The sequence below is a fragment of the Pristiophorus japonicus genome, chromosome 8, assembly GCF_044704955.1.
Source record: "Pristiophorus japonicus isolate sPriJap1 chromosome 8, sPriJap1.hap1, whole genome shotgun sequence".
In the NCBI taxonomy this organism is placed as follows: Eukaryota; Metazoa; Chordata; class Chondrichthyes; family Pristiophoridae; genus Pristiophorus; species Pristiophorus japonicus.
In genome coordinates, this window is record NC_091984.1 from 84,660,921 (window position 1) to 84,685,919 (window position 24,999).

At 45.7% G+C, this 24,999-nt stretch overlaps 1 protein-coding gene across 1 annotated transcript in view; it reads right to left on the minus strand.

Annotated features, from left to right (window-relative positions):
• The window catches only part of LOC139268604 (biotin-dependent 3-methylcrotonyl-coenzyme A carboxylase beta1 subunit), a 91,030-nt gene extending 66,672 nt beyond the window's left edge, over positions 1-24,358 (minus strand). The window contains exons 1-2 of the mRNA XM_070886990.1: positions 24,193-24,358; positions 9,899-10,252 (exon numbers count right to left, since the gene is read on the minus strand). Coding sequence (XP_070743091.1) covers positions 9,899-10,252; positions 24,193-24,212 — 374 coding nt within the window. The 5' untranslated portion in view covers positions 24,213-24,358. The remainder of the gene's footprint in view (positions 1-9,898; positions 10,253-24,192) is intronic.
• Positions 24,359-24,999: the final 641 nt, after the last annotated feature.

Below are 24,999 nucleotides of genomic sequence, written 5' to 3' on the forward strand. Positions count from 1 at the left end.
GTTCAAGCCCATATCTCTTCCATCACCAAAAACACCAATTTCCACTTTCACATCATTCACTTCACATCATGCAGCAGATGACCAAAAAAAAATGATAAAAAGGGAGAAAATAGAATATGAGTGTAAACTAGAAAGAACTATAAACAGATGGTCAGATCTTCTACAAGTATGTAAAAAGGAAGAGAGTAGAAAATAGAAGTTTTGGTCTCTTAGAGGGTCAGACAGGTTAAATTATAATGGGGAAATGAGGAAATGGCAGCGACTTTAAAAAAATATTTTGTACCTGTCTTCATGGTAGAAGACACAAACAGCATATTAAAAATAGTGGGGAACCAAGGGGCTAATAAGAGTGAGGAACTTAAAGTAAATATCAGTGGAGAAAAATACTTGAGAAACTAATGGGACTAAAAGTCATCAAATCCCTGGACCTGACGGCCTGCATCCTAGGGTTCTAAAAGAGGTGGCTGCAGAGATAGTGGATTCATTGGTTTTGATCTTCCAAAGTTCCCTAGATTCTAGAACAGTCTCAAGAGATTGGAAGGTAGCAAATGTAACCCTGCTATTCAAGAAAGGAGGGAGAGAAAAAACATGGAACTACAGGCCAGTTAGCCTGGCATCAGTCAGTCATTGGGGAAAATGCTGGACTCCATTATTAAGGAAGTGGTAACAGGGCACTTCAAAAATCATAATATGATTAGGCAGAGTCAACATGGTTTTATGAAAGAGAAATCATGTTTAACAAATTTATTAGAATTTTTTGAGGATGTAACTAACAGGGTAGATAAAGGGGAACCAGTGGATGTAGTATATTTGGATTTCCAAAAGGCATTCGATAAGGTACTAAATAAAAGATTGCTATGCAAGATAAGGGCTCATGGGGTCGGGGGTAATATATTAGCATGGATAGAGGAGTGATTAACAGACAGAAAGCAGAGAGTAGGAATAAACGGGTAATTTTCTAGTTGTCAGGCTGTAACAAGTGGGGTGCCACAAGGATCAGTGCTTGGGCCTCAGCTATTTACAATCTATATTAATGAATTAGATGAAGGGACCGAGTGCAATGTATCCAAGATACAAAGCAAGGTGGGAAAGTAAGCCAAGAGGACACAAAGAACCTGCAAAGGGATACAGACAGGATAAGTGAGTGGACAATAAGGTGGAAGATGGAATATAATCTGGCAAAATATGAAGTTATTCACTTTGTTAGGAAGAATAGAAAAATACAATATTTTTTTAAATGGTGAGAATCTATTAAATGTTGGTGTTCAGAGAGATTTGGGTGTCCTCATACAGGAAACACGGAAAGTTAGCATGCAGGTACAGCAAGTAAGTAGGAAGGCAAATGGCATGTTGGCCTTTATTGCAAGGGAGATGGAGTACAAGAGTAAAGAAGTCTTACTACAATTGTACAGGGCTTTGGTGAGCCCACACCTGGAGTACTGTGCACAGTTTTGGTCTATTTATCTGAGAAAGGACATACATGCCTTAGAGACGGTCCAACAAGGGTTCACTAGATTGATCCCTGGGATGAGAGGGTTATCCTATGAGGAGAGATTGAGTAGATTGGGCCGATACTCTCTGGAGTTTAGAAGATTCTGAGGGGGATTGACAGGGTAGATGCTGAGAGATTGTTTCCCCTGGCTGGGGTGTCTAGAACTAGGGGGCACAGTCTCAGGATAAGCGGTCGGCCATTTAAGACTGGAGATGAGGAGGAATTTCTTTACTCAGAGGGTTGTGAATCTTCTACCCGAAAAGGATGTGGATGATGAGTCGCTGAGTATATTCAAGGCTGAGATAGATAGATTTTTGGACTCTAGGAGAATCAAGGTATATGGGGATCAGGCGGGAAAGTGGAGTTGAGGTCAAAGATCAGTCATGATCTTACTGAATGGTGGAACAGGCTCGAGAGGCCACATGGCCTACTCCTGTTCCTATTTTTTTATGTTCTTCTCTCCCACCACTGCTGAAACCCTCATCTTTGCATTTTTCACCACCAAATTTGATTTCTCCAACATTTTCCTTGCCAGTCTCATACTATATTTATATCAATTTAACATATGCAGACTCAGCATATAATTCTAGCCATTTTAGAGTGCTGTCATCACCAGCATGCAAGCACTTAGGTCACCAGATAGGTTAATGGGCATAATTCAGTGATGTGAGAATGGTTTATAATGTGCGCAGAAATATTTATTATCATTACGAAGGCCCTGCCGGCAGGGAGCAGTAAGGGTAGGAATGAGTGGCAGGCCACAACGGACTACAGGCCAGTGATAAACCATGAGAAGGTGGTTTGGGGGAAAACAGTGATTGGTGTGGGGAGCAGGAGCTGTGGCAGAAAATGTGCTACTCACAAAAAGAGCAAGAGAAGACAATAGAACCAATAAATTTTGAAATATATTTTAAGACTAATAAGTGCCAGAGCCAGCGTTTCATGTTAAAAAGAATGTTTGCGCCTACAGGTGTTGAAAATGAACTAAAAGATCATTTATTCTTTTACCTCAGATTTACGTTGCGAAGAAATAATGTTTAAAATCCTACCAGTATATCCATTGTTGTTGGCTGGGTGAATGTGTGACAGACAAGGTATCATACCTTTGACACTGAACACTCCAATCACAGCATCAGTTACAAGTGTAACTGGTCCTACGGGCAGTATAACAGTTTTTTTTCCAGAAGGGCAAGTGTACCATGAAAGTTTTCAATGAAACACCCACCCCATCATAATTAATATACAAAAGCTATTACCCCGAGATTGTATAATCTGCCAACTGGGTTCCCATAAACCACTTAAAATGCTTTCTAAAAATGTTTTCACAAACAGGGGGGTGGAAATTTGGTCTTCTGCTGCTTTTCTTAGTACCCCGGAGGGGCGGCAATGGCGGCGGAAAGCACTTGCGCCCGAGCTTCCAGCGCCCCACTGGGATATTCAGCGCTAGTATCGACAGAGTGCAGAGTAGTACCGCCCGGGAGAGGGGAGCCGGTGTGCAACGCCCCGGTTGTGACATCGGCTTAATTTTTGGTTGCTGCCTGACCCGTAGCACTACGTAGTGTGCCCTAGTGGAAACACCTGTGAAAGCAGGCATTCCAAGCTGTAGTGGCCGCAGTGAGGTAAGTAATGTCGACCTTAGGTAAGTGAGGTTGTTTTTTAAAAATTTATTTATTTGCGATTTATGTTGTGGTGGCGTGAGTTATGTATTGGGAATGTTTCTGGGTTTATTTTCAGTTTTTTTTCCCCCCCAGGCCTCTGTTATGGTGCTCCGAGGCCAGCTGTTAGCTTGGGATTTTCCCTTGCTCAGCCGGCCTAGCACCCTAAAAGAGGCATGCAACGTCTCCCTTCGCATCCCGCTCCAAACTCCAGGCCCAGCTGAATTTATATAGCGCCTCAGGACATCCCAAAGTGCTTTACAGCCAACTAATTACTTTTGGAGTGTCATCATAGGCAGTCCCTCAGAATCGAGGAAGACTTGCTTCCACTCTAAAAATGAGTTCTTAGGTGGCTGGACAGTCCAATACGAGAACCACAGTTCCTGTCACAGGTGGGACAGATAGTCATTAAGGGAAAGGGTGGGCGAAACAGGTTTGCCGCACGCTCTTTCCGCTGCCTGCGCTTGTTTTCTGCATGCTCTCGGCGATGAGGTGCTCAACGCCCTCCCGGATGCATTTCCTCCACTTCGGGCAGTCTTTGGCCAGGGACACCCAGGTATCAGTGGGGATATTGGACTTTATCAGGGAGGTTTTGAGGGTGTCCTTGTAACGTTTCCTCTGCCCACCTTTGGCTCGTTTGTCGTGAAGGAATTCCGGGTAAAGCGCTTGCTTTGGGAGTTTTGTGTCTGGCATGAGAACTATGTGGCCTGCCCAGCGGAGCTGATCAAGTGTGGTCAGTGCTTCAATGCTGGGGATGTTGGCCTGGTCGAGGATGCCAACATTGGTGAGTCTGTCCTCCCAGGGGATTTGTAGGATCTTGCGGAGACACTGTTGGTGGTATTTCTCCAGCGACTTGAGATGCCTACTGTATATGGTCCATGTCTCTGAGCCATACAGGAGGGCGGGTATTACTACAGCCCTGTAAACCATGAGCTTGGTGGCAGATTTGAGGGCCTGGTCTTCAAACACTCTTTTCCTCAGGCGGCCAAAGGCTGCACTGGCGCACTGGAGGCGGTGTTGAATCTCGTCGTCAATGTCGGAGGTATGGGAAATGGTCCACGTTGTCCAGGGCCGCGGCGTGGATCTTGATGACTGGGGGGGGGGGGGGAGCAGTGCGGTGCGGCAAGGACAGGTTGGTGGAGGACCTTTGTCTTACAGATGCTTAGCGTAAGGCCAATGCTTTCGTACGTTGATTATGACTTGGAGTTCAGCCTCTGTATGTGCGCAGGCATCGTCGGCGTACTGTAGCTCGACGACAGAGGTTGGGGTTGTCTTGGACCTTGGTCTTTGGAGTGTAGTCACTGTTGAAATGCAGGAAACGCAGCAGCCAATTTGCACACAGCATGGTCTCACAAACAGCAATGTGATAATGACCAGATAATCTGTTTTGGTGATGTTGGCTGAAGGATAAATATTAACCAAGACAAACTGGATCTTTTACGCTTGCCTGAGGGGACAAACGGGGCCTTGGCTGAACGTCTCATCCGAAAGATGGCACCTCTGATAGTGCAGCACGCCGAGTACTGCAGGCTCTTGGGGGGCAATGGAAATTCCAGGCATCTGCCAGATGAAGTCTAAACAAAAATGCATGGTTTTGGGGATATTTCATTTCACCTCACCCTAAATGAAAATAGGTCATGTTTGGCAGAAAATTAGAGTATGGCCCAAGTATGGTTGATTAGTGTGTGAAATTACTTAAGATAGGTCACTAATTCTATGTGCTGAAACCAAAGCTATCAACAATGCTGTTTTCGATGACAGACAGTGCAGCTCTTGTGTGGAAAGAGGCTATATGAATTCATGGAAGACCAAAATGAGGTCCTAGTTCATAAAAGAGCAGGTCTATCAAGAGCTAATGGCATATTTTCTGCTTTCATGTTAAATAATCCAACAAAATTGGATGGTGAGAGTTTGTACTCCCATAACGGAGCCTACCTTGTTTCTTTTACCATTTAAATTGATGGATGAAAAATCAGACTATATGTGGCCCTCTCAATATTGACTCTTCTCTCCAGCCCACCAAGGACTTGAGTGAGAACTGCTTGACACATTTCATGGCCAGATGGATGAGGGGCACAACAGATGCTTTGGTCTGGAGTTCCATCAGAAGAGAATATTCTTAGCATTTTTATGGTATGGTCTAGTCTGAGGAACCTTCAGATGGTGAATACATTGACGGTCAATATAGACAATTTACTGTCACCTGCAGCAATCATGTGAGTTCATTTACAGCAAGAATGGCACGACTTTAAGTATTATTTGCCAGTTTAATCTAGCCAATTCGCGCCTCATACCGTCAAAAGTTACCTTTCCTTAAGTTCAGGACCCTAGTCTCTGAATTAACTGTGTCACTCTCCATCTTAAGAATTCTACCATGTTATGGTCACTCTTCCCCAAGGGGCCTCGCACAACAAGATTGCTAATTAGTCCCTTCTCATTACACATCACCCAGTCTAGGATGGTCTGCTCTTTGGTTGGTTCCTCGACATATTGGTCCAGAAAACCATCCCTAATACACTCCAGGAAATCCTCCTCCACCGCATTGCTACCAGTTAGGTTAGCCCAATCAATATGTAGGTTAAAGTCGCCCATGATTACTGCCGTACCTTTATTGCACACATCCCTTATTTTTTGTTTGATGCTGTCCCCAACCTCACTACTACTATTTGGTGGCCTGTACGCAACTCTCACAGCGTTTTCTGCCCTTTGGTATTCCGTAGCTCCACCCATACCGATTCCACATTATCCAAGCTAATGTCCTTCCTTACAATTGCATTAATTTCCTCTTTAACCAGCAACGCCACCTCGCCTCCTTTTCCTTTCTGTCTATCCTTCCTAAATGCTGAATACCCTTGGATGTTGAGTTCCCAGCCTTGGTCACCCTGGAGCCATGTCTCCATGATGCCAATCACATCAGATCCGTTAACTGCTATCTGCGCAGTTAATTCGTCCACCTTAGTCCGAATACTCCTCGAATTGAGGCAAAGAGCCTTCGGGCTTGTATTTTTAACACATTTTGCCCCATTAGAATTTTGCTGTAATGTGGCCCTTTTTGTTTTTTGCCTTGGGTTTCTCTGCCCTCCACTTTTACTATTCTCCTTTCTATCTTTTGCTTCTGCCTCCATTTTATTTCCCTCTGTCTCCCTGCATAGGTTCCCATCCCCCTGCCACATTAGTTTAACTCCTCCCCAACAGCACTAGCAACCACTCCCCCTCGGACATTGGTTCCGGTCCTGCCCAGGTGCAGACCGTCCGGTTTGTACTGGTCCCACCTCCCCCAGAACTGGTTCCAATGTCCCAGGAATTTGAATCCCTCCCTTCTGCACCACTGCTCAAGCCACGTATTCATCTACTACACCACCATTATCAACCCTCCCTGTTACTTCTTCAAAAGAACACAGCAAACTGGTCAGAAAAGTAAAAGCCCATGGGATCCAAGGGAAAGTGGCAAGTTTGATCCAAAATTGGCTCAGTGGCAGGAAGCAAAGGGTAATGGTCGATGGGTGTTTTTGTGACTAGAAGGCTGTTTCCAGTGTAGGGCTCAGTACTTGGTCCCTTGCTTTTTGTGGTGTTTTTCAATGATTTGGACTTCAATATAAAAGGCAAGTTTGCAGATGATACAAAAATTAGCCGTGTGGTTGATAGTGCAGTAGATAGCTGGAGACTGCACGAAGATATCAATGGACTGGTCAGGTGGGCAGAAAAATGGCAAATAGAATTCAATCTGGAGAAATGTGAGGTACTGTAATGCACTTGTGGAGGGCCAACAAGGCAAGGGAATACACCATAAATGTTGGGTTGCTAAAAAGTGTAGAGGAACAGAGGGACCTTGGAGTATATGTCCACAGATCCCTGGAGTTAGCAGGACAGGTAGAGAAGATGGTTAAGAAGGCATACGGCATACTTTCCTTTATTAGCCGAGGCATAGAATATAAAAGCAGGGAGCTTATGCTTGAACATTATAAAACACTAGTTAGGCCACAGCTTGAGTACTGCATACAATTCTGGTCACATTACAGAAAGATATAATTGCACGGGAGGGTACAGAAGTGATTTTAAAGGATGTTGCTAAGACTGGAGAGTTTTAGCCATGAGGAAAGATTGGATAGGTTGGGGTTGTTTTCTTTGGAACAGAGGAGGCTGAGGGGAGACTTAATTGAGGTGTATAAAAGTATATGGGGCCTAGATAGAGCGGACAGAAAAAACCTATTTCCCTTATCAGAGAGGTCAATGACCAGGGGGCATAGATTTAAAGTAATTTGCAGAAGGATTAGAGGGGAGTGGAAAACTTTTTTTTAAACCCAGGGGGTGGTGGGGGTCTGGAACTCACTGCCTGAAAGAGCAGTAGAGGCAGAAACCCTAATCACAGTTAAAAAGTACTTGGCTATGCATTTGAAGTGCCGTAACCTACAGGGCTACAGACAAAAATGTAGAAAGTGAGATTAGGCCAGATGGCTCTTTTTCAGCCGGCACAGGCATGATGGGTCGAATGGCCTCCTTCTGAGTCATAAATTTCTATAATTCTATGAACTCAATCAGGTTAGTCAGACATGATTTGCCTTTAACAAATCCGTGTTGGCTGTCCCTTATTAATCCATCTGAACCACAGGACCAGATTTAACATCTCATCGCGAAAACAAAGAGACTGGATATTGTTGGTGAAAGGAAAACACTTGATGAACCAAATGACTGGTGTTAAGTTTGCTCATTATTACACTAGACATTAGCAATAACTTTGTTTCCAACATTAGTTGGAAGGTGGTGAGAAACAAAAGGTGGAATTAATGTGTACACATAAATCCGTATGAGACTCATGCCTCAAGTGCCCTCAATTATTGCTCCAGTTATACCACCACTTTTTCATTGAAGTGCACCCAAAAGCACTTTCCATGGAAGCAAAACCTCTTGTCGAACTGCAGCCTAATTTAAGATTAAAAAATGCTTCCCTCCCCATCCCGCCTTGGTATTGTTCAGCTTTAATCAGACAGACACTCATTCACAGCAACATTTCCAGTTCAGGACCATCTTCTTGGGTTACACATCCACAGCTCACCTTTGTCTGCATTACACCGCATGAATTGAAAAGTGAAACATAAAAAAATAATTTGCCTTGAGGTTCCCAAAGACAGTTACTGAATAGAGATCAGGATAATTTAAAAAAGTTAATCTAATAAATATATTCCAACTCACCACCGATACCCAGAAATATCCCCTCACCCCCAGGGTCTGGAGCGGCCTGTGCCGGGCCCAGTAGGTGCGGGGGTCCCAGGCCGAGCTGCGCTAATGTGAAGCGCTGTTGACAGGAAAAGACTCGGCACCGAGGCCGTGGCTTGGTGCTGGGTCGTCGTCTTAAAATGGGCTCCTGCGGCCACCAGCCGGGCTGCTCCTATGGTAACTGGACCTCCAGCTGTTACTGTCTAGACTCTTGACTCCACTGGAATCCACCAGGCGTCACTTCTGGGAAGGGAACCGCAATAGCGTCAACCACCCGACAGAAAAGGCTCTGCAGCCATCTTTGTGCAGGGTGCCAGAGCCGCTTTTGCTGTCCAGCGCGCAAGTACCGCCATATTTAACAATGCATCTTTGTTCAATGAGCAACGCCTTCATCTCTGTCTAGGGCACTGGTGCCGCCATTCTTTCATCGCTAATGGCTTTTTCCCGCTCACGCTTTACCATTGGGTATTGGGGCCCCTCCCCTTGCTCCACCACTCCACCTCACTGCGTGGCCTGTGAATTTAAGTGCGTGAGACCTTATAGATCGCTGCGCGACCACACACCTGCGCACTTTACAGGTAACATTGGTGGCAATGGCAGTGAGAGGTGATAGAAGGGCAATATGTAATGGGAAGGTGAAGGGATAGGGTGAATTAGAGTGAGGGGTGGAAGGAACAGGAGTGATTTGGAGAGGGGATGGGAAGGTAGCCGCTGAGAGTCACATGTTCCCCCCACAAACTCTAGATGTAGTCTGCAACCATTGGTAAAACCATTCAATACTACCCATCTCCCACCTGACAGAGACAGGAGCAAAAATATTAAAGTGAAGAGAAGCAGCAGAGAAGAGAGATAGACAGGTAGACAGAAGAGTAAAGCAGAGACTGGAAGTAAAAGCAACACAAAGACCACATTATCAGACTCACTGTGTGCAATGCTATAGGGGATCGACTAGTTATTACTGAAATTTAAGAATATGTTTTACCATGTAGAAAAGTACTTTCCAAAATAACATAAAATTCTCTGCTGAAGAATCGATATATTATTGATTTACATCAGAGACTGATTCCTCCCCATCCAACTCATTTTCTCCCTGCTTCTCTTAAAAGGCAGCAGCTGATTTTGTTTAAACTGAGAAGCCTAGTATGAAGGATATGAGCTCAAATTTGAGATAAAATTACACAGGCACTGCCAGCCTTTATACAAATGATCACGTCCCAGACTAAATAAGTTACTTGACTATGAGGTCAACACTGCAAAGGCTAATTATTTCACACACACTCACTTCCCATCAGGAATAACTTGGCAGAGATCAGGAATAGCAGCCCTGGCTAATTTTCTCCCCTCTCTCGCCGAGAAGTGCAAAACCAATTGTAGTGAGGCCACCACTGTTCTAGTTGAGATCAGCTAATTTGGAACTGTTGAAGGAACAAGCCTGGGATCTTGGGGTCTGTATAGCTCAACATCATATGGTGGATTCACCACAGACCATCTTCTGACATTTTCAATAAAACCTATGTTTAACAAAACACAGCCTTACCTTTTACTATAGACCATACTGTTGCGTAAATTAGATTCAAAAACATGTTGGTGAATTGGCAGAAGATCTCCATTTAAAACAGGATAGGATTTCATAAGATAAGTTCTTACCAAACTGTTGCATATTAAACAGTGAGGTAAATGAAATACATTCTTCCATGGAATTGTCTTCCCAAGAATTTGTTTCTTGTGACAGCTGTGATCTGTCCATAATGTTCTCACAACATGAACACAATTGGGGTGTTTTCTTTTGTAGCTGGTGCATGTTTTCTGCTGTCTCTCCAGATAGTCTTGGAATATGAAGCTGGAGTTTAGCCTGGATCCTGAACCCAGTCGACCAGCGACCCACTTGAAACTATTAACAAGTAGAAAAGTCTTAATAAACCACGCTTATATTTTTTAATTCAATAGTAAAAATAATACTGTTAAAGAAACTAATATGGTAAATCATTAGACTTATAAACATATAAAATATGTTACAAGCAATGTTTCTAATGCAGTGCTTGTCTTTTTATGTGGACTTTTGATTTTTGTGTTTTCTTGTTTAATTGCGAGTTATTCCCCTGCCTAGCCTTTTTGCTGCTGCTGCTAAGGAGATTATTCATGTCTCACTACTCAGTGAGAGACAGTAAGGCCCCAAGTTTCCACATGATTTGCTCCTGATTTTTAGGAGCAACTGGTGTAGAACAGAGTATCTTAGAAATCAGAATTCTCGTCATTTAGTTTGCTCCAGTTCTAGTCAGTTAGAACAGTTTCACTTTGGAACAGAATTTTTTTTTCAAAAGGGGGCGTGTCTGGCCACTTACGCCTGATTTCAAAGTTTCGTGAGTGAAAACTTACTCCAAACTAACTTAGAATGGAGTAAGTGAAGATTTTTGTACGCTCGAAAAAACCTTGTCTACACTTTAGAAAATCAGGCGTAGGTTACAAATCAGGCGTAGGGAGGGGTGGGAAGGAGATCGGGGGGGTGGGAAGGAGATCGGGGGGGTGGGAAGGAGATCGGGGGGGTGGGAAGGAGATCGGGGGGGTGGGAAGGAGATCGGGGGGGTGGGAAGGAGATCGGGGGGGTGGGAAGGAGATCGGGGGGGTGGGAAGGAGATCGGGGGGGTGGGAAGGAGATCGGGGGGGTGGGAAGGAGATCGGGGGGGTGGGAAGGAGATCGGGGGGGTGGGAAGGAGATCGGGGGGGTGGGAAGGAGATCGGGGGGGGGTGGGAAGGAGATCGGGGGGGGGTGGGAAGGAGATCGGGGGGGGGTGGGAAGGAGATCGGGGGGGGGTGGGAAGGAGATCGGGGGGGGGTGGGAAGGAGATCGGGGGGGGGTGGGAAGGAGATCGGGGGGGGGTGGGAAGGAGATCGGGGGGGGGTGGGAAGGAGATCGGGGGGGGGTGGGAAGGAGATCGGGGGGGGGTGGGAAGGAGATCGGGGGGGGGTGGGAAGGAGATCGGGGGGGGGTGGGAAGGAGATCGGGGGGGGGTGGGAAGGAGATCGGGGGGGGGTGGGAAGGAGATCGGGGGGGGGTGGGAAGGAGATCGGGGGGGGGTGGGAAGGAGATCGGGGGGGGGTGGGAAGGAGATCGGGGGGGGTGGGAAGGAGATCGGGGGGGGGTGGGAAGGAGATCGGGGGGGGGTGGGAAGGAGATCGGGGGGGGTGGGAAGGAGATCGGGGGGGTGGGAAGGAGATCGGGGGGGTGGGAAGGAGATCGGGGGGGGTGGGAAGGAGATCGGGGGGGGTGGGAAGGAGAAGGGGGAGGGAGGCTGAACGGGCCGGGCCCGAGACTTCGGGCAGGGGCCGTCCCCAGCACCAGATTTACAGGTAGGTGGCGTTGGGTCGGGTCGGGTCGGGGGGGTGGTGGGAGGGAGGGAGGGAGGTTCGGGTCGGGTCGGGGGGAGGGAGGGAGGGAGGTCAGGTCGGGGGGAGGGAGGTCAGGTCGGATCCAGTCCGGAGGAGTGGCGGGGGGGGGCGGAGCGGGTGTTGTGTCCGGTCCGGGGGCCGGGTGTCGGGTCCGGTCCGGGGGCCGGGTCCGGTCCGGGTGCAAGGGGCAGGGGGCGTGAAGCGGGAGTTGAGTCGGGTCGGGAGTAAGCAGGAGCTGGACGTGGGAGGAGCCTTATTCATGCAGCCCCAGTGAGGCCATTTGGCCAGGGCTAGGGGCTGCGTGCTTCGGCCCCTCCCACACAGTTTTGGGCGCCTGGAACTACTGCACTTGCGTGCCCACTGCAGCGCGCATGTGCAGAAGTCCCGGCACTGTTTTCAGCGCAGGGACCTGGCTCCGCTCCCTACAGCTCCTGCTGCGCTGCGCCGAGGGCCAGAGGACCTGCAGGGAGGTGGAGAGTACGGAGGTGTTTTTTAGGCACACTTTGTGGCGCGAAAAACGGGCATCCAGGTCGGGACTGCGCCGTTCTGGGCGCGGCTCAAAACTTGGGCCCTAAGATTCTAGATAGCAAGAAGTCAGTACAGAATAAACAATACTCAAAATTATTTTTCATCATTAGAAAAGTACTTTCCCAAAATAACAAACATGAAATATGACCATCTCTGCTAAAGTATCCAATTGATTGCTGCCAATACCTGCCACTGGTATTCTTCCTTTTGCTATTTTTTTTCCAGTGCTCTGTTTAGCATTGAAAAATTGGCTTAAAGATATTAGTTGCTCAGCAATCATCTAATATGTGTTCTGATATAAACTAGTAGCTTTTCTAGGAAGTTTAGACTGGGGTTCTTGCTTCTCAGTCAGGATCCTTAATCCACATTGTAAATGATTAGCACAAATTCACTATTAAAATTAAAAGCAATTGGAGACTGCATGATTCTTTCATCAGAGTCTGCCTTTCAATCCAGCACAGGCTGATGGGATAAAAGGCATCTTTCGGCTGGCTTTAACAGTCCTATCTTAAATAAATTTGACCATCTTAACCTAATTCATAGCGAGTGAGGTCCCACAGTGCAAAATTAACATTATTTTGCAGTAAATTAACAATCGCAAGAGGGGCGGTCATAAGGATGGTTAAGTGTGAAAAATGATGTGTCCCATTTACAGTAAGTGGTGAATTTCTGAGGCTGAGCTAAGGCACATTGGGCTCTGGTTGCTATGAATACAATTACTGTCAATGCATTCAAAAAGAGCATGCTGATGATAATGTTACACAGAGCATCTTATTCTACATTGCTAATGTAGGATAGAGGGGGCTTTGCTCTGTACTGACCTATACTATACCCAATCTAGGAGTGCACAATATTACCAACAGGGGACAATAATAGAACGTTGTTTTATTTCCCAGCTCTATTATCCTTCATCTTAATGAGCAAAACAAAAATCACCAAAAAGTATAATTAAATATAAAACTCAAGACTTTGAACTTGGTGTTCTAGTTACTTTTTTTCCTGTGGATGGGGAGATCCAAAGAATGTATGTATGAAAACCTAATTTTCACAAAATGAAATCATATTTCCAGCAAACCTTAAATATTACTAATGTGCAATGTAAATATATTTGAATTTTTGTCAGTAGCAGAGATCGAGGAGATTTGTATACATAGCACCGGTTGTGGTTCTCATACGCAAGTGTTACATGTACATTTTGTAAAATGCTTCAAATTTCAGGCATCAATTTCTTCCCTCTCCCATTGCACAATGACATTAAATATTCCACACATTGTTTCTATCAGATTATTTTATTTCTATTATTTAAAATGTTGCAGAATTTGGTCACGTGCCAGTTTCTACTCGTGACAGAATTAGAAGTTAGGGCTAAAGAGTGACTGCGATACAAAATGCTTGCTTCTTGGGATTGATTAATGCTACAAAATTCCACACGCACATGCAAACAATAACACTGCAAATGTGATTCTCCCTACTCTTACTCACTCACGACTACATGCACATATATTATATATAAATAAAATGTAGGTACTTTTTTTCTTTTGATTGCACAAAACAATCCCAGAACCCTTTTTTTCTTTCTTTTTCTGGTAGCTTTCTCCCCTCCCCTTTCCTGAAGACATTGACTCATCCTGGGATAGAGTACTCTTGGTGCCTGCCCCCTTTTATATCTCACTAGAGCAGCTGTTCGTCGTGTGTTAGTCTAGGCAGCTGAGTGTTTAAGGCCATTGAGGAGGCAACACATCCTGTCACACACATCTACTTTCCTAGCAGTGTTCACTGGAGTGCAACCAAGAGCAGGAATTCTGGCAATTTTTCACTTCCAAACCCAGAGTTACTACAGTTAATTGCAGTGGTAAGCTGTCATCCTGGCTGAGTCCAACTGACTCACTGTGGATCCAAATAGCATCTTCCTGATCTGTATGACTCAACTACCAACTGATTTAACTAGCCAGCCACTAAGGAAGCATTATTTGAAAGTTTAAAAACAATTAAGTTAACAGTAAGTAGACACCTAGTCTGACTTTTGAGTAGATATATATATCTTCCAGTCATTCTCCCACAATGGGCCAGTTTTTTACCCTGTTCTTAAAAATACTGTACATATGAGGCTTTTGTCATGCAAACATCACCAACTGCATATGGCATCAATGTGACAAACAGCTTTTTCAGTCAGTCACTTTCCTTTAACAAAATGTAATTGGGGAAAGAATTGCATTTTTGTCTTCTAGCGTGATAGTAAAGATTTATATTAAACAGAATCGTCACATAAATAGTAAACGAGTAGTCAAAAGAAGGGCGGGGTCAATTAAGGAACAAAAAAAGAGAGATCTTCTTGTGGAGACAGGGCATGGCTAAGTTACTAAATGAGTACTTTGCACCTGTCTTCACTCGAGAAAAGGATGCTAAACAATGTAAAGGAGGAGGCAGCTGCAATATTGGGTAGGATAAAAATTAAAAAGGATTTGCTTATAAGGCCAATAAGCCCAATGCGGTGGTGGGGAAACGTCTAGAGACAATAATCGAGGACAAAATTAATTGGCATTTGGAAAAGTATGGGCAAATAAATTAAAGTCAGCACGGATTTGTTAAAGGCAAATTGTGTTTGACTAACTTGATTGAGTTCTTTGATGAAGTAATGGAGAGGGTTGATAAGGGTAATGCAGTTGATGTTTTGTATATGGACTTTAAAAAGACGTTTAACAAATTACCACATTACGGGCCGGATTTTCAGCTTTCGGGGTTTTTCGGCGAAATCGGTAACGATACGTGAAACTTGCCGTTTTCGCTGCACTACCGTTTTTAGGCCGAACTTTCGACCTTTACGTCTGCGCCTGTGCTAGGGCCGCAATCGGCAAGGGAGGCGTTGCGTAAGCATTCAAGGCGCATAACGCGAGTTTCGGCGACTTTAGTCCGGGGCCGAGAGCGCTGTGAAGCCTTGAGGGGGAAAAAAAATTCCAAACAACATTCCAAAAACATTTACAAGAACCTTAACTATCTAATCGCTGCAACAAAAAAAAATTAAAGCTTTAGCTTACATTTTTTGCAGATTTTAATACTTACCACTGCTGGCAAGGCTGTACCGACAGGTTTGACCTGTCGCTATTCTGGGCGCGGCGTGCGGGTCAGGAGAGTGCCGAAACTCGGACGCAAATGCAATCCGTGTCGTCGCACCTCTCCCCGGTGGTACTTGGAAGCGCCGCCGCAAACATGTACCCGAGGATCCTGCCCGGGCTTTGCGACCGGGTTTTCGCCGTGGAGGGTCAAATTGCGACGAAGACTCGGTCACAGAGCTCTCGAAAATCCAGCCCATACACTAGTTAGCAAAATTAAAGCCCATAGGATTAAAAGCGTGGATAGAATACTGTCTAAGCGACAGAAAGCAGAGAGTAGTGGTGAACGGTTGTATTTCAGAGTGGAGGGAAGTTTACAGTGGTGTTCCCCAGTGGTCGGTATTAGGACCACTGCTCTTTTTGATAATGACCTGCGGATGATATGAAACTCGGAAATGTAGTAAACAATGATAGTAACAGACTTCACGAGGACACAGACAGACTGGTAAAATGATGACATTTAATGCAGAGATGTGGAAAGTGGTGCATTTTTGTAGGAAGAATGACAAGACGCAATATGAACTAAATGATACAATTTTAAAGTGGGTGCAGGGACAGAGAGACCTGGTGGTGTATGTACACAAATCTTTCAAGGTGGCAGGACAAGTTGAGAATGCTGTAAAAAAAAAGCATATGGGATCCTTGGATTTATTAATAGAGGAAGAGAGTGCAAAAGCACAGACGTTATGTTAAACCTTTAGGCCTCAGGTGGAGTAGTGTGTTCAATTCTGGGCACCATACTTTAGAAAGGATGTCAAGGCCTTGGAGACGGTCCAAGTACTAGAATGGTACTAGGGATGAGGGACTTCAATTATGTAGAGAGACTGGGAGAAGATAGGGTTGTTCTCCTTAGAGCAGAGATGGTTAAGAGCAGATTTGATAGAGGTGTTCAAAATATGAATGGTTTTGATAGGTAAATAAAAAAGAAACTGCTTCCAGTGGCAGAAGGTTTGGTAATCAGAGGACACAGATTTAAGGTAGGGTAACCATATTTTCTAAACCAAATCCTGGTACAAACAGGGTGGAAGTTCAGCAAAGTAGCCAGGATATGCTTCAAGAAAACCGGTATGACAACTGTAATGTATTTGCAGTGTGGCGGCCCTGACTGCGAGGAACCATCAGCAGCATGTTGGGGCCTTAAAAGGAGCGGAGTTGCGGCGGCCCGGGAGCAGCATGGTGGCATCGACTTGCGAGGAACCATCAGCGGTAGGTCGGGGCCTTAAAAGGAGCACTACAGGGTACAGGAGGGCGACGGCTTTTAAGAGGGCGACTGGATTGGATGTCACCATAACCCAGGTCGGTGACTGGAGTGTGGGGAGGTGCAGCAGGAGCGGCGAGGTCGGGGCGAAGGAGCGGCGAGAGATTGCAGAACAATGAGATCGGGGCCCAGGAGAGGCAAAGGCCCAGGGGCAGCACAGACCAGCCGATACTGCAATATGTGTGCGCACTAGGTCCGTGCAGCAGAGCTGGTCTCCAGTCGTCTTGGTTAATCCCTGCCACTGGACCAGGACCTAGCTCTGTCAAGCCCGTGTGGTGGCTGGTGTGCAACGGCCAATACACATTAAAAAAAATCCACACACATGCATCTTCCATCCTTCAATATGCAGTTCGGGACCTGAAATATTAGGTCCTTCATTGAAACACCTGTGAACTCATCCCTTTTTGACATGGAAGCAAGTCATCCTCAATTCGAGGGACAGCCTAAGAAGAATTTGCTTCATGCGTCCTTTGCTTAAGAATTCATAGCAACACATTGCTATTAAAGAACTAGTTGGTTTATTAGCAAACAGTTTAACAATCACACGACACATTACCAGTTCATCCACCAAGCTCACAACCACCTGCCTCATCGTGGATCCCCCGAACCCAACTGGCTGGAGTTTTACGGAGTCTGGTGAACATCACGTTACTGTCTAAGCCACTCCCAACTCAATAGCTCTACAACTATTTTAAATGAAATGATAAAGCTGAGTGTCCCCTTATTAAAGGGACACTATAACACACCAATTAACAAATAAAACTTTAAATGGAACTTTAACCAATCAAATTAAAATGTGGTTGCCGGGGGGGGGGGGGGGGGGGGGGGGAGAAATGATGCAATCCAGTCCCTCCGGTGCCCACCTCTCGCGGAAGGCCTCAAGCATATCGGTGGACACCACTTGCTTCATCTCCAGGGACACCCTGGCCCGAGCATAGCTGCAGAAGAGAAGCAGGCAGTCGGGATGAACAATCTCCTCGACCGCCCCCTGCCTGGACTTGTTAATGGTCGCCTTGGCCAGGCCCAGGAGCAGTACTACGAGGAGGCCGTCTGACCTGCCCGCTCCCCTCTGCACCAGGTGCCCAAAGATCAGGAACGTGGGACTGAAGTGCAGCCAGAAATCGAGGAGTAGCCTCTTCAAATAATGGAATAGGGGCTGCAACCTCACACATTGCATGTAAATGTGGAACACGGACTCCTCCAGACTCAACAGCTCTGCAACTGTGTTAGTTGAAACGTAAATCAAATGCACCCTTTTGGTAAGGGCACTAGAACCCACAAATTAACATTTTGAACTTTAACAAAACCTTAAATCAAATTAAAATTTGGTTGCCGGGGGTGATGATGCACTCCAGGGTCTCCGACGGCCACCTCTCGCGGAAGGCCACGAGCATACCAGTGGACACCGCATGCTCCATCTCCAGGGACAGCCTGGCTCGAACATAACCACGGAAGAGAGGCAGGCAGTCGGGCTGAATGTCCCCCCTCGACAGACCGTCAACAGCTCGACAACTCTTTTGCGAGAACAATAAACAAACAAATAAATCAAGTTCCCCCTGGTTAAAGGAAGGGGACACTCCAAACACTTTGCAGGTGCCCTTTTTTGGGTTTTTTTTGTTTTTCAACAGCTCTACAACTCTTTTGGGGACAAAAATAAACATTAGTTCAAGTGCCCCCCGATCTGGGGGACACTCCAGACAATTTTCAACTGCCCTTTTTAAAAAAATTTTTGGGTTTTTTTGTGTGTTTTTTTGGGCTTTAAAAGCATAAATTATTACAAGTATCCCCCATAAAAGGGGAGGGGGACACTAAAAACCCAGCAATTAAAACAAATTAAACTTTAAAACATATAAAATCAAATTAAAATTTGGTTGCCGGGGGTGATGATGCACTCCAGGGTCTCCGGCGGCCACCTCTCGCGGAAGGCCACAAGCATACCAGTGGACACCGCATGCTCCATCTCCAGGGACAGCCTGGCACGAACATAACCACGGAAGAGAGGCAGGCAGTCGGGCTGAATGTCCCCCTCGACAGCCAGTCAACAGTTCTACAAACCTGTGAGCATACTCACGGGTGCAGACATTACAACGACTTTGTTGCTTCTGCCAGCGGAATACGCGTAGAGACAGTGTCTTTTTCACTTTACACCAAATCTTGCGTGTGTTCTGGCAATAGTGCTGTACCATCTATACTCATCCCAGAATACCCTAACTTTTAATTTCTCAATTTTAAATCTGTACCGAACCGACTGAGATTTTCCGTACGTGTGAAACACCCTGTCTCAGAAGGTTTCAGAAACCACTTCCCGCTAGGTGAATTTAGAGCTTGCCTTATTCATTTAAAAAAAACATGATGCACCAAACGAAATTCTCTCGCCACACCCTCAGCTTCAGCCACACAATTGAAAAATTCCATCCTCCAACCAGTCACTATTGGCCAATACATGGGTCAGATGACTCAATCCCCGAGTGCAGTGCGGCACGAGCTATCAATGCGCCGTGCTCCTTTGTGGGAAAGCGGGTCCACCATTGTCACATCCATTCAACAGGCTTCTGGAATCCGTTCCTGAGGTCAAAACGGGCCGAGAATCTCCTCCCACCCCCTCCTCCCGGATTTCTGTACATTCATGTTTTAAAAAAACAAAGAGGTTATACGGAGATGGATGAGTATTCTGAACCGGGAACTCTTCCAGGGACATTTCTCGCCAGGAGAGACAGTACTTAATCTGGGACATTTTTTGCCAGGGACACAGTACCCCATCCAGGACATTTTTTTCCCGGGGACACAGTACCCCATCCGGGACATTTTTTGCCCAGGGTCACAGTACCTAATCCGGGACATTTTTTTGCCCAGGGACACAGTACCTATCATAGAAAAATTCCAACACAGTAAGCCATTCAGCCCATTGTGTCCGTGCCGGTCAAAAACAAACTACTCAGCCTAATCCCACTTTCCAGCACAAGGTCCATAGTCCTGTAGGTCACAGCTCTTTAAGTGCACATACATGTACTTTTTAAATGTGATTAGGGTTTCTGCCTTTACCACCCTTTCAGGCAGTAAGTTCCAGACCCCCACCACCCTCTGGGTGAAAAAGAAGTTCCTCATTTTCCCTCTAATCCTTCTACCAGCTACTTTAAATCTATGCCCCTGGTTACTGACCCCTCGCAGGGAAATAGCTCCTTCCTATCCACTCTATCTAGGCCCCTCATCATTTTATACACCTCAATTAAATCTACCCTTAGCCTCCTCTGTTCCAAAGAAAACAGCCCCAGCCTATCCAATCTTTCCTTGTAGCTAAATTGTTCTAGTCCAGGCAACTTCCTCGTAAATCTCCTCTGTACCCTCTCTAGTGCAATCACATCTTTCCAGTAATGTGGTGACCAGAACTGCGCGCAGTATTCAAGCTGTGGCCTAACCAGTGTTTTATACAGTTCTAGCATAACTTCCCTGCTCTTATATTCTATGCCTCAGCCAATAAAGGAAAGCATTTCATATGCCTATTTAACTACCTTATCAACCTGTCCTGCTATCTTTAAGGATCTGTAGACATACACTCCAAGAAACCACTGTTCCTCCACACCTCAGTATCTTCCTATTTATTGTGTGTTGCCTTGTTGCACCCCCCCAAATGCGTTACTTCACACTTCTCCAGATTGAATTCCATTTTCCACTTTTCTGCCCAACTGACCCATCTATCAAAACCTTTCCACAGTCTACAGCGTTCTTCCTCACTGTCAACCACACAGCCAATTTTTGTATCATCTGCAAACTTCATCATGCCCCCTACATTTAAGTCTAAATCATTAATATATACTTCAAAAAGCAAAGGACTGAGTATTGAGCCCTGTGGAACCCCACTGGAAACAGCCTTCCAGTCGCAAAAACACCCTTCAACCATTACCCTTTGTTTCCTGCCATTGAGCCAACTTTGGATCCAACTTGCCACTCTCCCTTGGATCCCACGGGCTTTTACTTTTTGGATCAGACTGCTATGTGGGACCTTGTCAAAAGCCTTGCTAAAATCCATGTAGACTACATCAAACGCACTTCTCTCATTGACCCTCCTTGTTACCTCCTCAAAAAATTCAATCAAGTTAGTCAGCCACGACCTCCCTTAACAAATCTATGCTGACTGTCCTTGATTAATCAGTGTCTTTCTAAACAAATGTTTATACTGCCCCACAGAATTGATTTCAATAATTTTACCTGATGTTAAACTAACTGGCCTTTAATTATTCGGTTTCTCCCTTCCCCCCTTTTTAAACAATGGTACAACGTTAGCAGTTCTCTAATCCTCTGGCACCACTCCTGCAACCAGGGAGGATTGGAAAATGATGGTCAGAGCCTTCACAATTTCCTCCCTTGTTTCTTTTAATAGCCTACAATATATTTCATCCGGTCCTGGTGATTTATCTACTTTCAAAGATGCTAAACCCCTTAATACTTCCTCTCTTACTATGTTTATTCCATCCAATATTTCACTCTCCTCCTCAACTTCAACGTCATCGTCCCCTCTTTTGTGAAGACAGCTGCAAAGTATTCATTAAATACCTTACCCACATCCTCTGCCTCCACACAGAGCTTACCATTTTGGTCCACATAGGCCCTTAGTTATCCTCTTGCTCTTTATGTAATTATAAAACATCTTTGGGTTTTCGTTGATTTTATATACCAGTATTTTTTTCATGCCCTCTCTGCTTTCCTAATTTATTTTTTAATTTCACCCCTACACTTTCTATACTCTAGGATTTCTGCAGTATTAAGCTCTCGATGTCTGATATAAGTTTCCCTTTTCTTACCCTGTATGCACCTTGTCATTCAGGAGGCTCTAAATTTGGCAGCTATACCCTTTTTCTTTGTGGGTACATGTTTACCTTGAACCCCTTGCCATGTGGTGGCTGGTGTGCAACGGTCACCACACATTAAAAATATCCACACACAGGCATCTTCCACCCCTTCAATTGGAGTTCTGGACTGGAACATCGGGTCTGGAACAGCAGAGAGTCGGAATAAACGGGTCCTTTTCAGAATGGCAGGCAGTGACTAGTGGAGTGCCGCAGGGCTCAGTGCTGGGACCCCAGCTCTTTACAATATACATTAACGATTTGGATGAAGGAATTGAGTGTACTATCTCCAAGTTTGCAGATGACACTAAACTGGGTGGCGGTGTGAGCTGTGAGGGGGATGCCAAGAGGCTGCAGGGTGACTTGGACAGGTTAGGTTAGTGGGCAAATGCATGGCAGATGCAGTATAATGTGGATAAATGTGGGGTTATGTATTTTGGGGGTAAAAACACAAAGGCAGAATATTATCTGAATGGCAGCAGATTAGGAAAAGGGGCGGTGCAATGAGACCTGGGTGTCATGGTTCATCAGTCATTGAAGGTTGGCATGCAGGTACAACAGGCGATGAAGAAGGCCAATTGTTATGTTAGCCTTCATAGCTAGGGGATTTGAGTATAGGAGCAGGGAGGTCTTACTGCAGTTGTACAGGGCCTTAGTGAGACCTCACCTGGAATATTGTGTTCAGTTTTGGTCTCCTAATCTGAGGAAGGACGTTTTTGCTATTGAGGGAGTGCAGCAAAGGTTCACCAAACTAATTCCAGGGATGGCTGGACTGTCATATGAGGAGAGACTGGATCAACTGGGCTTTTATACACTAAAGTTTAGAAGAATGAGAGGGGATCTCATAGAAACTTATAAGATTCTGACGGGACTGGACAGGTTAGATGCAGAAAGAATGTTCCCGATGTTGGGGAAGTCCAGAACCAGGGGACATAGTCTTAGGATAAGGGATAGGTCATTTAGGACTGAAATGAGGAGAAACTTCTTCACTGAGTTGTTAACCTGTGGAATTCCCTGCTGCAGAGAGTTGTTGATGCCAGTTCATTGGATATATTCAAGAGGGAGTGAGATATGGCCCTTACAGCTAAGGGGATCAAGGAGTGTGGAGAGAAAGCAGGAAAGGCGTACTGAGGGAATGATCAGCCATGATCTTAGTGAATGGCAGTGCAGGCTCGAAGGGCCAAATGGCCTACTCCTGCACCTATTTTCTATGTTTCTAGGTTTCCTTCATTGAAACACCTGTGAACTTATGGAAGAAAGTCATCCTCGTTCGAGGGACCACCTATAATGAACCCCTTGTATCTCCTTCTTGAATGCCTCCCACTGTTTGGACACTGATTTACCTTCCAGTCCACTTTTGCAAAATCACTTCTCAACCTAGTAAAGTTGTCCTCCCCCAATTTAGAACCTTTACTCCAGTTTTATCTTTGTCCTTACCCATAACTATGCTAAAACTAACTAAATTACGATCACTACCACAAAAATGCTCTCCCACTGATACTCCTTCCACCTGCCCAGCTTCATTCCCTAAAACTAAATCCAGAACTTCCTCCCCTCCCTCCTCCTGTTGGGCTTGCTATGTACTGGCTTAAAAAAAAAAGTTCTCCTGAATGTAATTTAGGAATTCTGTGCCATTTATACATTTCACACTGATTGTATCCCAGTTAATATTAGGGTAATGGAAATCCCCCACTATTACTGCTTCATTTTTTTTTCAAATCCGGGATAATTTTTTGCCCGGGGACACAGTACCTAATCTGGGACATTTTTTGCCTGGGGGCACAGTACCTAATCTGGGACATTTTTTGCCTGGGGACACAGTACCTAAAACAGGGATACATAGTCAGTTTAATTTAAAGTGATTGACAAAAGAACCAGAGGCGACACGAGAAACTTTTGTTTTTAAAAACCCAGCGAGTGCTTATCTGGAATGCAGTGACTGAAAGGGTGGTGGAAGCAGATTCAATAGTAGCATTCAAAACAGAATTGGATAAATACTTGAAGGAAAAAAAATTACAAGGTTATGAGGAAAGAGTGAGGGAGTGGGATTAATTGGATAGCTCGACCAAGGAGCCCACACAAGCACGATGGCCCAAATGTCTTCCTTCTGTACTGTGTCATTCTATGATCACTCAGTAAATAAATATCGTATAGCTATGATTACATAATACTAACTGTATTGCTTCAAAAATACATGAGTGGAGGAGAAAAAAAGTTTACTTCGAGAACAAAGTGAGAAATTTATAAGCAAACTGACAGACAATTTAAATGTTTTGTTCCTTCACTTTGCATGAAACAGATAAACAGGAGCTGTCAGCCAGCTGAGAGACGATGATGAAAAAGTGACGCTGACTGTAAAGACTAGTTTAAACGCAGGGAAGTTTCAGAATGAAATACAATTAAAGCAAGTTATAGTTGTGTAATTACATACGTGTGCGTGTCTGTGTGTGATTCTCTGATATTTTAAAATTGAGCAGGTTTAGTTGCGAGGAGTTTGCAATCCGTCAGCAGGCCGCTCTGTCGTGCCCGAGCTCAGTCTCCGCGGCACCGTTACCCTGGGCTGTGCCCCCCGGGGCCTGGCGGAGGCCCCGCCGCAGGGCGAGGGCTGGAGCCTGGAGCCTGGAGCCTCCTTAACGCACCCCGCACCCGGCACCCGCTCAGCCAGCGCGGGGATCCGGCTGTAGTCCGCCCGCACCCCACTTACGCTGCGAATTCTCGGTACATTCCGCCCGATCTCCGCCGCACTGGAATGACGTTTGCCCGGAGCAGCGGGCGTGTGGTGCCGGAAGTGGGGCCTGGGCCTCAGCTCACAGCCTCACTGTCACCGCTCAATTGCTCTCACTGATGTTTCCTGGTCAGGTAATAATGTCAATGTCTCTACCTGCAGCTCCATTATAAACCAACCGATACAATAAGGTTGTTTTAAGTCTGCTGGAAACACTCAGCCGGTCAGTCAGCATCTGTGCAGAGAACAGGCAAGGTGGGGGCTAAAATGGATAAGGCCCGAAAACGGACGCGGGGACTCGCGCTATCTGTCCGTCGAAAGTAGTGCAGCCTGTTCATTAACATGATTGCAGCGCTGCCGATTGGCTCAGCGCTCAACAGGAGGTCGAATATCGTGGGAATTCACCACTCTGAAGGTTGCCTGCAGAGTGAAAGTCTGTCTGCACTTCTTAAAGGGAAGGTGCTTTGTGAGAGAAATACTTCATTCTGACCTGGAGCTGGAAGTTAGCAATGTCTCAACAGGGCAGAGAAATGGCACCTCGGTTCTCCGATGCATCACTGGGGACCACAGGGGCAGGGGGTCTACCCGCAAGGGTCCAGGAGGCCTTACAGAAACACTGTTTGAAGGCAGTGGGAGGAGATTGCTGAAGCCATCTGTGTCACCAGTCTTTTCCCCAGGACCTGGATCCAGTGCTGAACAAGTTTAATGCCCTCACACGAGTGGTCAAGGTGAGTGAATGCATCTTCAAATGCCATATCCCACCAACTGCACCACTAGCCTCGCATA